At 41.2% G+C, this 15,774-nt stretch overlaps 1 protein-coding gene across 3 annotated transcripts in view; it reads left to right on the forward strand.

The window, feature by feature from the left end:
* LOC132881548 (rho-associated protein kinase 2-like) overlaps positions 1–15,774 on the forward strand; it is a 240,113-nt gene that overhangs the window by 61,661 nt on the left and 162,678 nt on the right. For all 3 annotated transcript variants that reach the window (XM_060914115.1, XM_060914116.1, XM_060914117.1), the window contains exons 8-10: positions 3,584–3,675; positions 4,963–5,122; positions 8,004–8,094. In XM_060914115.1, coding sequence (XP_060770098.1) covers positions 3,584–3,675; positions 4,963–5,122; positions 8,004–8,094 — 343 coding nt within the window. The remainder of the gene's footprint in view (positions 1–3,583; positions 3,676–4,962; positions 5,123–8,003; positions 8,095–15,774) is intronic.

A 15,774-nucleotide genomic window follows, 5' to 3' on the forward strand; every position in this document is an offset into this window, starting at 1 on the left:
AATTGTAAAGACAAATCACGCTGGGATCCTTTGTGACCTCGCTGACTATTACACGCCTTGCTCTTGGAGTGATCTCTGTTGGTCAACCACTCCTGGGGATGGTAACAATGGTCTTGAATTTCCTCTATTTGTACACAATCTATCTGACTGTGGATTGGTGGAGTCCAAACTCTTTAAAGATAGTTTTGTGGGGGTGTTGTGGCTCAGGTGGATAAGGCGCCATACCATAAATCGGGGGACCCGGATTTATTCGGGTTTGATTCCGACCTGAGGTCATTTCCCGATCTCTGTCCTGCTCATTTCCTGTCTCTACACTGTCCTATCCAATAAAGGTGAAAAAAGCCCCCCAAAAAAGAGATGGTTTTGTAACCTTTTCCAGCCTGATGAGCATCAACAACGCTTTTTCTGAGGTCCTCAGAAATCTCCTTTGTTCGTGCCATGATGCACTTCCACAAACATGTGTTGTATAGATCAGACTTTGATAGATCCCTGTTCTTTAAATAAAACAGGGTGCCCACTCACACCTGATTGTCATCCCACTTATTGAAAACACCTGACTATAATTTCACTTTCAAATTAACTACTAATCCTAGAGGTTCACATACTTTTGCCACTCACAGATATGTAATATTGGATCATTTTCCTCAATTAATAAATGACCAAATATAATATGTTTGTCTCATTTGTTTAACCTGGTTCTCTTTATCTACTTTTCGGACTTGTGTGAAAATCTGATGATGTTTTAGGTCAGGGGTCTCCAAACTGATCCATAAAGGGCCATGTGGCTGCAGGTTTTCATTCCAGCCATGCAGCAGCACACCTGATTTGGCTTATTCAATCAACTGACATACCCACCCTTTAATCAAGGGTGGGTGTGGCTGCAAGTATTTGACTGTGTGAAGACAGTTCAGTTGATTGAATAAGCCAAATCAGGTGTGCTGCTGCATGGCTGGAATGAAAACCTGCAGCCACACGGCCCTTTATGGATCAGTTTGGAGACCCCTGTTTTAGGTCATATTTATGCAGGAATATAGAAAATTCTAAAGGGTTCACAAACTTTCAAGTACCACTGTATCTGGAGTGTCCAGAAGTACAAGGTGTTTGGTGCTCAGAGACATGGCCAAGGTAAGGAAGGCTGAAACACAACTGTTACTAAACACGATTCACAAGTTGAAACATCAAGATTGGGCCAAGAAATATCTGAAGGCCAATTTTTCAAAGGTTTTATGGATGGATGAAATGAGAGTGACTCTTGATGGACCAGATGGATGGGTCTGTGGCCGGATAACTAATGGACATACAGTACCACTTCAACTCAGACACCAGCAAGGTGGAGGAGGGGTACTGGTATGGGCTGCTATTATTAAGGATGAGCTAGTTGGACCATTTTGGGTTGAAGATGGACTTAAAATCAACTCCCAAACCTATTGCCAGTTTCTAGAAGATACATTCTTCAAGCAGTGGTACAGGAAGAAGTCTGTATCATTCAAGATGGTCATGACTTTTATGCAGGACAATGCACCATCAAATGCATCCATGTACTCCACTGCTTAGCTAGCCAGCAAAGGCCTTAAAGATGACAGAGTAATGGCATTGCCCCCTTCCTCACCTGACTTAAACCCTATTGAGAACTTGTGGACCCTTCTTAAAAGTGAGATTTACAGTGAGGGAAGACAATACACCACTCTGAACAGCATTTGGGAGGCTGGTTGCTGCTGCACAAAAATTGATTGTCAACAAATAAAAAAACTAACAGACTCCATGGATGAAAGGCTCATGAGAGTTTCTGAAAAGAAGGGTGGCTATATTGGTCACTGAATATTTTTGAAATGCCAAAAGTGTTTATTTGTTAATTCTGAGTTGTTTATTTGTTACACTTACTCTAAAAATTAAAATAAACAAGTGAGATGGAAAAATTTAGCTTTTCATTTCATTGCATAATCATTCTGCACAATAAATGTTGCCTAATAATTGTGCACACATGTATTCCCCTGAGAAAGCCTAAACTCCCTTTTTCTTTGTTAAACATTCTGGTTTTAGGTTTATTAACAATTTGGATTGACTGAGAGCACTGTATTTGTTCAACAATAAAATTAATCCTCAGGAATACAACTTGCCTAATAATTCTGCACACAGTGTATTAGCAGTAAAAATCATGAGCGTATCGCCACAATAAGAAAGGGAACAACTTTTAGTACCCCTTTGTTTCAAGAGAGTGCAAGCAACTGGGAACTGATGTCAAAGTGCTCAGTAATTAAAGAATAGTTATGCAATATTTAGTTAGTAGTTCTGCAGGAGAAATGTAAGACTCAGTAAGAACTGCTTAATTTAATAGTAAAATACTCCACTGTAGTTCCATATTAAACATACATACTGAATAATTAACAGGTATTCTATAGTCCTAAATAGTGGTAACCTAAGTATTCATGAAGAACTACTGGTTAGTTCCTGATTAGTTCCTGTATAATTCTGGAACATTAGTATAAAATAGTTGCCTCCAGTAAATTCCACAGGCTAAACCCATGGAACGAGATGTGCAATTGCCATAACTATCTATGCTTATAATTTCAGTTACACCTGAAGTTCAGCAATGTTTAGCTCAAGAAAATAGAGGACAGACAAAGAAACAGTCTTATCTTTTCTTGGATGTTTATTTCAATATACATTTTAAAAGACAGTTCAATGATGTGTAGAGGTTATCAACCCTGCCTTAACTATATAGTGAAATATTTGAGATGTGTTTTATGATTCTGGTGTTAATTTTTTTGGTTGGTGCTGTGTTTTTGTTATTCCTGTGAGAAGTTAGCAGTTGTTTGCAGCATTGACATGACAGCTATACATCACAGTTTTGTGGATTTATGGCAGAGACTTGGCATGACTAGTTCACAATTTGTAAGATGAACAATATGATAATGTTGCTGTTGGTATTACAGTGAAGCTTTTGAACCTAATCTAACAAAAGACAGGCCAGGTGCAAGTCAGCAACTTGTATCTTGCAGGTGTGAATGCAGGGTCACTAATTTTTCTCACTCACTCATGTTTCATCTTCTATCCCTCTCTGACATTCATATTTGCCAACATGCATGAAAAGGAGTTTGTTGGCCTAAACACACACACATATATACACACACATATATATCTCTCTATATATATCTATATCTATATATATATATATCTATATATATCTATATATATATATATATATATATATATATATATATATATATATATATGTGTGTGTGTGTGTGTGTGTGTGTGTGCCACAGCACTCCCTTTGGTTTTTGGCTTCAACGGGAATGAACCACACGTGGCAGCTTGGTCCGCTGAACCCCTCAGCATGCGCAAGGGAGGGGCGCTGTGTGTGTGTATGTGTGCGTGCGTGCGTGCGTGTGTGCTTGTGTCAGGGCTTGTCTCTCACTTTCTCTAGCAGCTGGATATTAGTCACAAGCACGCAAACAGACCTACAGACCCTTCGATGTAGGAGTCATACGTGTGTGTGTGTGTATTTGGGGTGGAGGGTGAGGGTTGTGTTATGCAGTTTTTCTCTGTCCACATGTGTAGATCTATGTTTTGGTGTGTTCAGGGAGGTGAGGCTTGGCCGGACAGGAGTAGAGGAAATCAAACGTCATCCCTTCTTCAAGAACGACCAATGGACCTTCAATACCATACGAGACAGTAAGCATTGTGTTCATCCTCTCAGTTTGTCTACTCATAGTATGGTTCATAAATATGTACAATCAGTTTAACTTCACTTCTCTGGAGTGAAATCACATCTTCCCTGGTTAATCATATGGTTTGTAAGAAGTCTATTGCTGTAATAACTTAAAGTCATGCTGATAAAAGTTTATTTAATTTTATGTACATATCAGTTATAACCTGTTAGAACCTTTCTCTTTCAATTCACCATAATCAAGTGTTCGGTGACCACTGGGAAAATTGTGTGTGTGTGTGTGTGTGTGAGTGAAGAAAGTTATTTTTTGGCTATTATTCAGAATTTGCAGAAGCAGTCAGTCACGTGTGTAGCCTTGAATTGTATGAGCTTACAATAATAATAATAATAATAATAATAATAATAATAATAATAATACATACTTTTGCATATTGTATGTTCTTTGTGTGGGGTTTTTTTTGGATGCTTTCTTGTAGTATACCCTGTGCAGTGTGTCACTGCTTGTGTTGTTGGTTCATGGAGTGTTCATTTCTGGATGCGTTTTCTGGGTGGAACTTGTGGCCAATGTGGAGCTTCTAATGAGAGGAGTGATGCAAAACCACCACTGTGGGGTCTCTCTCTCTCTCTCTCTGTCTCTCTCTGCACTGGAGACAGGACTGAACTGAGATGATGCAGTTTAATGTCATCATTTGAAATGAGTATGAGAAGACTAGGGCATGTGTTTATGGAAAATAATTTCAGGTGAAAGACTTGCATTACCGTTAACATATTTTATATTAGTCTCATAGCTCCAGTGAAGAATGTCAACATGAAATTGGCTAGGGTAAGGAGAAAATTGTGTAACATTGATTTTTTTTTTTTAACGGGAAGCCATTTCTTTTTTTAAACAATTTTTAAAAATCTCACTTTGCTGCTAATTTCCTTTACGGTATATAGCTGTGTAAAGAGAGTGAGCTTGAAGCTATGGCACATGGTTTGGGGTTTGTGTCTTCTCTTGTAAAATGCACACTCTGTGTACCCAGGAGAATGAATGAGAAGGTGTGTGAGTGTGCAAGCCAAGCCGTGTGCTAGTGTAGAAAGGTGCCGTGGCCGGCATGGCCAACAGCAGGCACCACTCCTTCCTGCAAACTACAGTGTCCGCTTTGTGTGATACACACACTGAGCCTTTCAGAGACTCTCTCTCTCTCTCTCTCACACACACACACACACACACCTATGAAAAAGGAGGTCTTTGCATTTTGATCTCTCTCTCACTATCTCTCTCTCTCTCTCTCTCTCTCTCTCTCTCCCAGCCATGGCTCCAGTGGTGCCTGAGTTGAGAAGTGACATTGACACAAGCAATTTCGATGATATTGAGGATGAGAAAGGGGATGTTGAAACTTTCCCACCTCCTCGTGCCTTTGTAGGCAACCAGCTACCTTTTGTTGGATTTACTTACTTCAGGGAGGACCAGTAAGTCTATCTCTCTCTCTCTCTCTCTCTCTCTGTCTCTGCCTGTCTGTCTAAATGTATATTCATATGTGTAGAACCTTGAGCACACACTAGCACAGATAATCATGTATACATGCTATTCTTCTTCTCTTAAGCCTTGAATATATTACACAACCTTTAAAATCCCAGCATATTTTGAGATATGGGACACTGTGCTCTCTCAAACTGACTTTTGTGTATTTTTATGGCAAATCAAAATTTAGGGAGGAATAAATGACCAAAGAACTTGTTGCTAAATGGAACTGAATGCATATAAAAACAGCTGCTTTCCCATTGCTTAGCGTTGGACATCACAAAACAAACATGGTGATCTCACCTGATTGGCTAACACTTTGGCAATTGTTGCTTTGGCAAAGCAGATGTTTTCGTCGACAACATAATTGCTATAGTTATTCAGAATGACATTAGGTAAGCAAAGTTGGTGTTTTATCTTAAGCAAATTGGTTTATCAATTGCAGTTGCAATTAAAGGTGGAGTACAAGATTTTGGAATAACGGTTCCCGCAAGCCATATTTTGAAAAGAAACTCGCCATGCTCCCACCCCCCGCGTCTCCACCCCCCCTCCCTACCCGCGCCTCCAAAGCATGTTGCCAAAACCATGTTTATGTGAACATAATGGTACTTACAGTGCAGGTCAAAGCCTGAGAGTGAATTCGAACGAATAGTGGATACGGGAGGAGGAGGTGGTTTCAAAAACCCATGCTTCATTGGTGTCGAACTGGCTTGTGCCATGCCTTCATAACTAAGAAAACAATAAATAAGAGTTATCATTTGTGCCACATACAGCTAAGCTAACAAATCATTTGTATGCATGAAATAAATACCATGGAAAAACTATCATCAAGGATGTAATACGACTATACACATTAGTATAACAATCCGTGTCAGCTAACTTTGCAAATCATGCTAACTTAGCAAAACCTACATTGTGTATCCGTTGCTTTGAAATGGCTGGAGTGGTCCCTGCGCATACTGTACGTGCAAGGGTGGGGGTCGTGGGCTTCAGTCTGATTGACGTGTCAGTATCCGATCATTTTGAGGTGGTACCTCGATAGGATTGGATGGTGTTTTTCCTTTATTTTACACTGTAGACTGGATTAAAATATTTCGTTTTTGGGTCAAACCTTCTATTGTACTGCACTGTAAAAAAAGAATAGTTGAGAATACTTGAAATTTCAAGGCAACAGTCTGCATTAAGAATTTTATGTTTTGCCAATGATGTGCCCATGATAATCCAAACTATGATAAAACTGTTATCTTTATTAAGAATTCTTAATTAAGTCAATTTTCAATTCCTCATTCTGCCAACATAGATTTCTCTTTTTGCTGAACAGTGGCATTCACAGTAGTACAAAAAGGCAATCAGACTTTTTTGGGGGGCTTTTTTCACCTTTATTTGGATAGGACAGTGTAGAGACAGGAAATGAGCGGGAGAGAAACGACCTCAGGTCGGAATTAAACCCGGGTCCCCGGATTTATGGTATGGCGCCTTATCCACCTGAGCCACACCCACAATGTGGGTTTTAAAAACTTTATTTCAATATTGAAGTTTTGTAATTGTGTAGAACAATGAAAAAAGGCATGTATAGTTTAATGATAAATTGCGATAACCTCAGGGGTGTCGTGGCTCAGGTGGATAAGGCGCCATACCATAAATCCGGGGACCCGGGTTCGGTTCCGACCCGGGTTCGGTTCCAACCCGAGGTCATTTCCGTCTCTCTCTCCCCTGCTCATTTCCTGTCTCTACGCTGTCCTATCCAAATAGAGGTGAAAAAAGCCCCAAAAAAATCTAAAAAAAAAATTGTGATAACCTCAATTGCCTTTTTGCACTACTGTGAATGCCACTGTTCAGCAAAAAGAGAAATCTATGTTGGCAGAATGAGGAATTGAAAATTGACTTAATTAAGAATTCTTAATAAAGATAACAGTTTTATCATAGTTTGGATTATCATGGGCACATCGTTGGCAAAACATAAAATTCTTAATGCAGACGGTTGCCTTGAAATTTCAAGTATTCTCAACTATTTTTTTTTACAGTGTGCTTGCAACATGGGTGTGAGGAGCTTTTCAAGCAATATGGTAAAAAATACTCCTGAAAAAAATCTCGTACTCCGCCTTTAACTGAATTAGCATTAACTAAATTAAAATTTGAGTTGCTGACATAGATGTACTATTATACTTTGTCCAGAGACCATAAAATACAAATGTTAGTTTAATATACTCCAGTTCTCTCTGACTGGCATGAAAGTGGATTGAGCCTGGGCTCCTTATACACTTCTGAAATTTCTGAGTCTCAAATGTCTACACTACACTACACTACACTATACCCCCCCACACACACACACACACACCCAGGACCAGAGAGCTCTTGAAAAGTGATAGAGGCAGGAGACAGGAAGTGCTCTGTTTGTTTTTAAAGGAAGTAGTTATATTAGCTAAAACTGACTACTTCATTCATCCATCCATCCATCCATCCATTTTCTGTTGCTTATCCGGGTCCGGGTCGAGGGTAGCAGCCTAAGCAAAGCAGCCCAGACTTCCCTCTCCCTGGCCACCTCCACCAGCTCTTCCGGGGGAATACCGAGGCGTTCCCAGGCCAGCTGAGAGATTTAATCTCTCCAGCCTGTCCTGGGTCTGCCCCAGGGTCTCCTCCTGGTGGGGCATGCCCAGAGAACCTTCCCTGGGAGGCATCCAGGGGGCATCCTAACAAGGTGCCCGAACCACTTCAACTGACTCCTTTCGATATTTCGATACACTTCATTCATTCATATACGATTCCCACTATCCTTTCCCGTTTTGTTTTCTTAACTCACTCACTATTTCTGATTTCTTTTTTTTTTAGGTTGATGAGCAAAAAACAAAATAATATAGATGAGTCAGACATCTGTCTTGATGGTGTAGGAGGAAAGGACGACCCTTCAGAGAGATCTGAGGTGTGTGTCTCTGTGTGTGTACATATGTACCTACATATATGTAACTAATTATACTACTTAAATACTGTATATGTGGATGTTAAAAAAAAGAGGAGCAGTCGTTCTTTGAGCATTGGACACACCAGGTTCAGTATATACACTCAAATGGAATTCTAGCAGACTGGACTTTTTAAAATGAAACACTGCATTTATTTTAAAGATTTATTTATAGATGTTAGTTTGTAAGTATTTGACATTTCTTTATTTTCTAGCCCTGATCTTTTTGGGCTTAAAGGCTTCAGGCGCTTGTGTTAAAAGTCACTGTTGATAAACCCTGTCTCAGACACGTCTACTCTTGAAAAATCTCAAAGGTGTGAACAACATGCAGGTAATTTGCATAACGTGAATGAGGCCACCAGATATTCCAGTTAAATTGGTGCTTAACCCAATACATGCCTTACATTTTCCTAGAGTGAACATAGGTGTAACTTTTTGACTGGAGTCACAGACGGCCCATTGTTTGTATTTTATGTCTTATTATTTGTTATAAAACAAATATTTCCATTCTTTCTTTATATCTACATTTATGAGTGTCCCTTAAATAAACCCAAATTGTGCTTGTTTAATTTATAAAGTTATGCAATGATTTCGATGTTAACATGTTTCACTGTGAATACTTTTTTACATGAACCTACATATATACATTTTGCAGAGTAGCTAGGTTAACCAAGAAATGCTGGGTAATGTAATCTAACTACCTATACCCCTTTTCCACCAAATCAGTTCCAGGGCTGGTTCGGGGCCAGTGCTGGTGCTGGTTCACAACTCGTTCAACTTGCGAGCCAGCTGAGAACCAGTTTGCTTTTCCATAGCTCGCGGTGCTAAGCGGAGCCACGTCATTACATCGCTGTATACGTCAGTTACGTCGCTACGTTTGCATAAACCTTGGCGCGAATATCGAAGCAAAAACAACACGGAAGAAGCAGCAGCAGCAACAACAATAATAATAATGGATGACTTCGCGTTTGTACAGCTGCTGCTTCTCGTCGCTTAAAAATGGCAATCTTTCGCGATCTTGTTATTGTTGTTGGTCTTAACAACTCCGACCCCCCGCTGACATAAGCGGTTCTTTCCTCTGGCCCAGCAGAGAGTTGGTGCTAGCCTGGAACCGGTTTTTCTGGCCCCAGAGCCAGTTCTTTGTCAGTGAAAACAGAAAACCTGGTTCCAAACTAAGCACTGGCCCCGAACCAGCCCTGGAACTGCTTTGGTGGAAAAGGGGCACTAGTGAACTAAACTTGACCAGATTACATTTCTGTCCCTGAAATAACAACAGGTCTCTCTCTCTCTCTCTCTCTCTCTCTGTGTGTGTGTGTGTGTGTGTGTGTGTAATTTCATGTGTAGGGTTATTTTAAGTAATAGCATGCTGCTGCTAAATGACTTTAATGGAAACCAAATGTTAAAGTGTATTATAAGCTGTGTCCGAAATCACTCATTCATTCACTACTCCCTACTCACTATCTAGGGAATTCTATATAGAGGACTATAGTGAGCTCACTGGTAAAGTGAAAAAACACTTTCAGACACTACTCCACCATGCCATTATTTATGTCATTACTGTCTCACAATTAAAACGTGCCAGATGAGTTGGCTGGTGGGTTTTCAAAATAATAAATACATGCATGTATTCTTGTGACAAAAACATATTATACTAAGTGTATTTCCCACATTAATAAATATAAAGTACTTTGTGTCTGCTGCATCTTTCAGATCTTTTAAATCAAGGCTGAATACTTTATTCTTTGCTGCTGCTTTTTATTAAATCAAATTTGATTAATTCCTCACTCTGCACTGTAACTTATATTCTTGTATTTTATTTGTCTTATTCTATTTTAGCTTATTTTATATTCTCTTAATATTTTTAATTCTACTTGAATGTCCATTTATAATGTGTTTCTTCCTCCGTCCAACACACTACAATATTTGTCATTTTCACACCACAACTTATAAATTTGTCTTGTGCCTGTTGTCATAAGGAAAAACAAAATACTGCTATACTCAATCTAAAATACTTAACAGTCCTTATGAAACAGCTTTTACAGCTTTTCTTTCAGTGCGACCGCAATGCGTGATGGTATATATTGCTTGGTTAGTGACCATTGGTTGTACACTACTTTTCATGATGCATTGTGAGATACTATGAATCCACTATATAGAATGTAATAATTCTCACTATACATTCAGACAGCACTACAAAATAGCGAGCTCACTATATAGTCCACTATATAGTGAGCAGTGAGTGATTTCGGACACAGTGATAGTTTACATTTTTTATTAACTAATATGCCAAGGGCATTTTTTTTAACAATGCACCCTGTCTTCTATGAGGATTTTCCTAAAATTCTAAATTTTAAACATTTGAACTCCAGTCTGACTTTGAGCACTTGGTGGCACTTTTCGAAGCAGCAGTCAGTTCTAGGAATAGATTATTATTATTATTATTATTATTATTATTATTATTATTATTATTATTATTATTATCCAAAGGGATTAGATTAGATTAGATTAGATTAGATTAGATTAGATGATTTTAAAGAAAGTTGTTCCAAAAGTTTATGCCAGGATAGAAAGGATAGATGTATAACCACATCTTTATCTCAAAAATTTTAATTACTGTGTACTCCTAAACACAACTATTTTGTTTCTCTGTTAGTCTTTTTGTCTGACAGTAACTTTACATGTGTGTGCAGACACACTACAATATATGACCAGATGTTTGTATGTCCCTGACCATCACACCCATATACAGTACTAGTGCATCTTAAGCAATTAGAATATCATGAAAAAGTTCCATATTTTCCATCAGTTATTTAAGAAAGTGAAAATTTAATATATTCAAGACTGATTACATGTAAACTAAAATGTTTCAAACATTTTTTTAATTTAAATTTTGGTAATTATGGCCAACAGAGCAAAAGAAAATCAAAATATGAGAATATTTCATTTTGAATGAGTAAAACAGTATAAATACTGTGTATCTCTCAGTCTAGTTAAATACATGCAACCACAGTCATGGGGAAGACTGCTGACTTGACAGTTATCCAGAAGATGATCATCGTCACTGTCCACAAGGAGGACAACCCACAGAAGGTCATTGCTAAAAAGGCTGGAAGGAAAAGGTGCACAAACAGGGATGGCCACAGCCTTGAGAGAATTGTCAAGAAAAGTCAGTTCAAGAACTTGTGAGAGCTTCACAAGAAGTGAACTTAGGAGAGAGAGAAGATGGGCTAAGGAGACAAAGAACTGGAATGTTACTCAGTGGTCCAAAGTCCTCATCCCATCTCATTATATCTAGCCGCTTTATCCTGTCCTACAGGGTCGCAGGCAAGCTGGAGCCTATCCCAGCTGACTACGGGCGAGAGGCGGGGTACACCCTGGACAAGTCACCAGGTCATCACAGGGCTCACACATAGACACAGACAACCATTCACAGCTATGGTCAATTTAGAGTCGCCAGTTAACCTAACCTGCATGTCTTTGGACTGTGGGGGAAACTGGAGCACCCGGAGGAAACCCACGCAGACACGGGGAGAACATGCAAACTCCACACAGAAAGGCCCTCGTCTGGCACGGGGCTCGAACCCGGACCTTCTTGCTGTGAGGCGACAGCACTAACCACTGTGCCACCAAGTCCTCATTTCAGATGAAAATAAATTTTGCATTTCATTTGGAAATCAAGGTCCTAGAGTCTGGAGGAAGAGTGTAGAGGCACAGAATTTAAGGTTTTTGAAGCCCAGTCTGAAGTTTCCACAGTCTGTGATGATTTGGGGTGCCATGTCATTTGCTGGTGTTGGTCCACTGTGTTTTATTAAGTCCAAATTCAATACAGCCATCTACCAGGAGTTTTTAGAGCACTTCATGCTTTCATCTGCTGACAAGCTTTATGGATATACTGATTTCCTTTTCCAGCAGGACTTAGCACCTGCCAACAGTGCCAAAACTACTACCAAATGGTCTACTGACCATGATATTACTGTGCTTGATTGGCTAGTCACTCACCTGACCTGAATCCCATAGAAAATCTATGAGGTATTGTCAAGAGGAAGATGAGAAACACCCAACCCAAAAATACAAACCAGTTGGAGGCCACTATCAATGCAACCTGTTCTTCAGTAACACCTCAGCAGTGCCACAGGCTGATCACCTCCATGCCATGCCGCATTGATGCAGTAATTCATGGTAAAGGATCCCCAACCAAGTATTGAGTGTATAATATATACGCTCAATATAATATAATATATAATATAAGTTGATTTCAAAGCTTGTCTTAACCGAGTGTATCAGTCAGTCTGTTCTTGTTTTTAAATTTTCTGTCTGCTTTGTTTGTCTGTTCTTAATTTTTTTGTTTTGTTCTGTGAGTGTGTGTGATGATTGTTATTCTGTTCTTAATCCTGTTTTTGTGTGCTGCTTTCTTGGCCAGGGCTCACTTGTAAAAGAGATTTTAATCTCAATGTGATTTTTATCCCTGGTAAAATAAAGGTTTAATAATAAAAATAAATGAACACACTTTTCAGAAGTTGGACATTTCTGCATTGTAAATACTTTTTGATTGATCTTAGGAAATATTCTAATAAATTGAGACACAGGATTTCTGATTTCCAGGAGCTCTGTAACCAATTATCCTGTGTAGGGTCACAGGCAAGCTGCAGCCTATCCCAGCTGACTATGGGCAAGAGGCAGGGTACACCCTGGACAAGTCACTAGGTCATCACAAGGCTGACACAGAGAGCCTAACCTGCATGTCTTTGGGGAAAACCAGAGCAAACCAACACAGAACATGCAAACGCCACTGAAAGGCCCCCGTTGGCCACTGGGTTCAAACCTAGAACGTGCTTGTTGTGAGGTGACAGTGCTAACCACTACACCACCGTGCTGCCCTGAGTTAGAAGCAATAATCATCAAAATTAAATCAAAAAAGGCTTGAAATATTTCACTTTATGTGTAATGAACATAGAGTATATGAAAGTTTACCTTTGTGAATTGCTTAACTTTTTTCACGAAATTCTAATTGTTTGGGATGCACAAGTATTGTTCATTCCCAAACTGTTGTCACAAGTTAGAAGCACACAATTGTATACAATGTGTGCTGTAGCAGTACAGTTTCCCTTCACTGGAACTAAGAGGCCCAAATATGTTCCAGTATGGCAATGCCCCTGTGCACAAAGCAAGCTCCATGAAGACATGTATTAAGTTTGGAGTGAAAGAACTCAAGTATCCTGCACAGAGCCTTGACTTCAGCCCCACTGAACACCTTTGGGATGAACTGGAACTCTGACTACACCCCAGACCTCCTCACCAAACATCAGTGCCTGATTTCACTAATGCTCTTATAGCTGAATGAACAAAAATCTGTTAGGTTGGGCTGGGAATTGAACCCTGATCACTGGTGTAGTAACACAGCAAACACCCACTAGGCTAAGCAGAGGAATGACTCAAGTGCAGAGGAGTGAGGCCAAAGCTAAAGTTCAGTGAAGTTTATTTGCCAAAGCTCAGAAGTCCAGGAAAATCCACAGCTTGTGATAAAGCAAAATCCACAAAGGTAAAACTTCTACCAGTCAGGTCAATCCTAACACACAGGAGATACAAGAAAAACATCCAAAAGCTTCAAGAGTCCAAAAATCCAAAACCCAGGAAGAGAAAGCAAAAATCCAAATGCTCAGAAGATACAAAAAATGGCAAAAGTTTCAAGTTAACAAAAAATAGTCCAAATGTCCCAAAAGAGCAGTATTCCAAAAACAAAAGTCAACAGGCAAAGGTACGCAGTACAAAAGGTGACTCACCATCAAACAGCACAAAAGACTCAGTGACTAGAAACACAAAATGGGGTAGTATAAATACCCAAAGTAATTGAACACATGACCAGGTCAAAATTGGCAATTAAGAATGGGCGGGACAGTTAACAAGGCACATGACCATCAAAACAGAGAAGCACATGGCTGTCAAAACAAACACAACATGACAAAGATACAATAGCGGCCTCTAGAGGCCAAGATAGTCACAAAGCCTAACAGGACCCCCCCCAAGGAGTGTCTCCTGACGTTCCCAGGGCGATCAGGATGGGCCAAATGGAAGTCCCGACAAAGTCCTTTGTCGAAAACGTCCCGAGCGGGGACCCAACATTGCTCCTCAGGCCCATAGACCTCCCAGTCGACTAGGTACTGGAGACCACCACAGACCCAGCGGGAGTCCAGCAGGCGGCGCACAGTGAACACAGTCTGTCCACAGAGGATGCGGGGAGGTGGGGGGATTCCTGGGGGCAGGGGCATAAGGGGATGACAGCACAGGCCGCAACAGGGACACGTGGAATGTGGGATTGATTCTCAGAGACTGGGGCAACTGGAGCCGGTAGGCAACAGGGTTCACCCTGCGCACTACCTTGAAGGGGCCAACATAATGAGGGGAAAGTTTGCGGTTCTCCACCCATAGAGGAAGGTCTTTGGCGGACAACCAAACCCGCTGCCCAGGGCAAAAACTGTGGGCAGGCCATCTATGGTGGTTGGCCTGAGTTTGGTTGGCCCTGGAAATATGGATGAGAGTCCTCCAGACCTTGTTCCAGGTCTTACAACACCGTCTCAGGAAGTGATTGACCGAGGTCACCCCAGCATCCTCCTCCTGTTCAGGAAACAAAGGTGGCTGGAACCCGAATTGGCATTGGAATGGAGACAACCTGGTGGCCGATGACTGAAGGGTGTTATGGGCGTACTCTGCCCATGGCAACCAGGTGCTCCACGACATCGGGTTGTCCATCACCAGGCCTCACAGGGTGGTTTCCAGGTCCTGGTTGAGCCTCTCAGTCTGGCCATTAGACTGGGGATGGAACCCAGAGGAGAGGCTGGCAGTGGCCCCGATCAGCTTGCAGAACCCCCACCACACTCGGGAGGAGAACTGGTGCCCCCAGTTGGAGACGATGTCCTGTGGGAGTCCGAAGACTCGGAAGACATGAGTGAACATTAGTTTGGCGGTCTCAAGGGCAGAAAGGAGCTTGCATAAAGGTATGAAATGACAGGCCTTTGAGAACCTGTCGACTATAATTAGAATGACAGCATTACCTTGTGAAGCTGGAAGGCCTGTGATGAAGTCGACCACCACATGAGACCAGGGATGCCGAGGAATGGGCAGAGGATGCAGGAGACCCTGGGGACACTGCCGTGGGTTCTTGCTTCTGGTGCACACTTCACAGGATAGGACGAATGACCTCACTTCTTTCTCCATGCCTGGCCACCAGAAGCGTCTCTTCAAGAAATCCAGGGTCCTCCAGGCTCCCAGGTGAGCAGTGAGAGGGGACGAATGACCCCACTGGAGAACCTTGGCCCGAGCTTGACGTGGAACATGCAAGAGACCAGGTGGACCCGTCCCAGGACAGGGGTCCTGGCATTGAGCTTGTCGGACAGCCTCCTCAACACCCCAGCGGACAGGGGCCACAATCCGGGACACAGGGATAATAGGCCCAACTTCACTCTCCCTGTTAGTGGAAGAGAACTGTCTGGAAAGAGTGTCAGGTTTGGTGTTCTTTGAGCCGGGGCGGTACGACAGGGTGAAATCAAACCGACTGAAGAACAAGGCCCACCTAGCCTATCGTGGATTAAGTCTCTTGGCTTGCTGGAGGTACTCCAGATTTTTGTGGTCCGTCCAAACCAGGAATGG

Source organism: Neoarius graeffei, chromosome 2 (assembly GCF_027579695.1).
Source record: "Neoarius graeffei isolate fNeoGra1 chromosome 2, fNeoGra1.pri, whole genome shotgun sequence".
Lineage (NCBI taxonomy): Eukaryota > Metazoa > Chordata > Actinopteri > Siluriformes > Ariidae > Neoarius > Neoarius graeffei.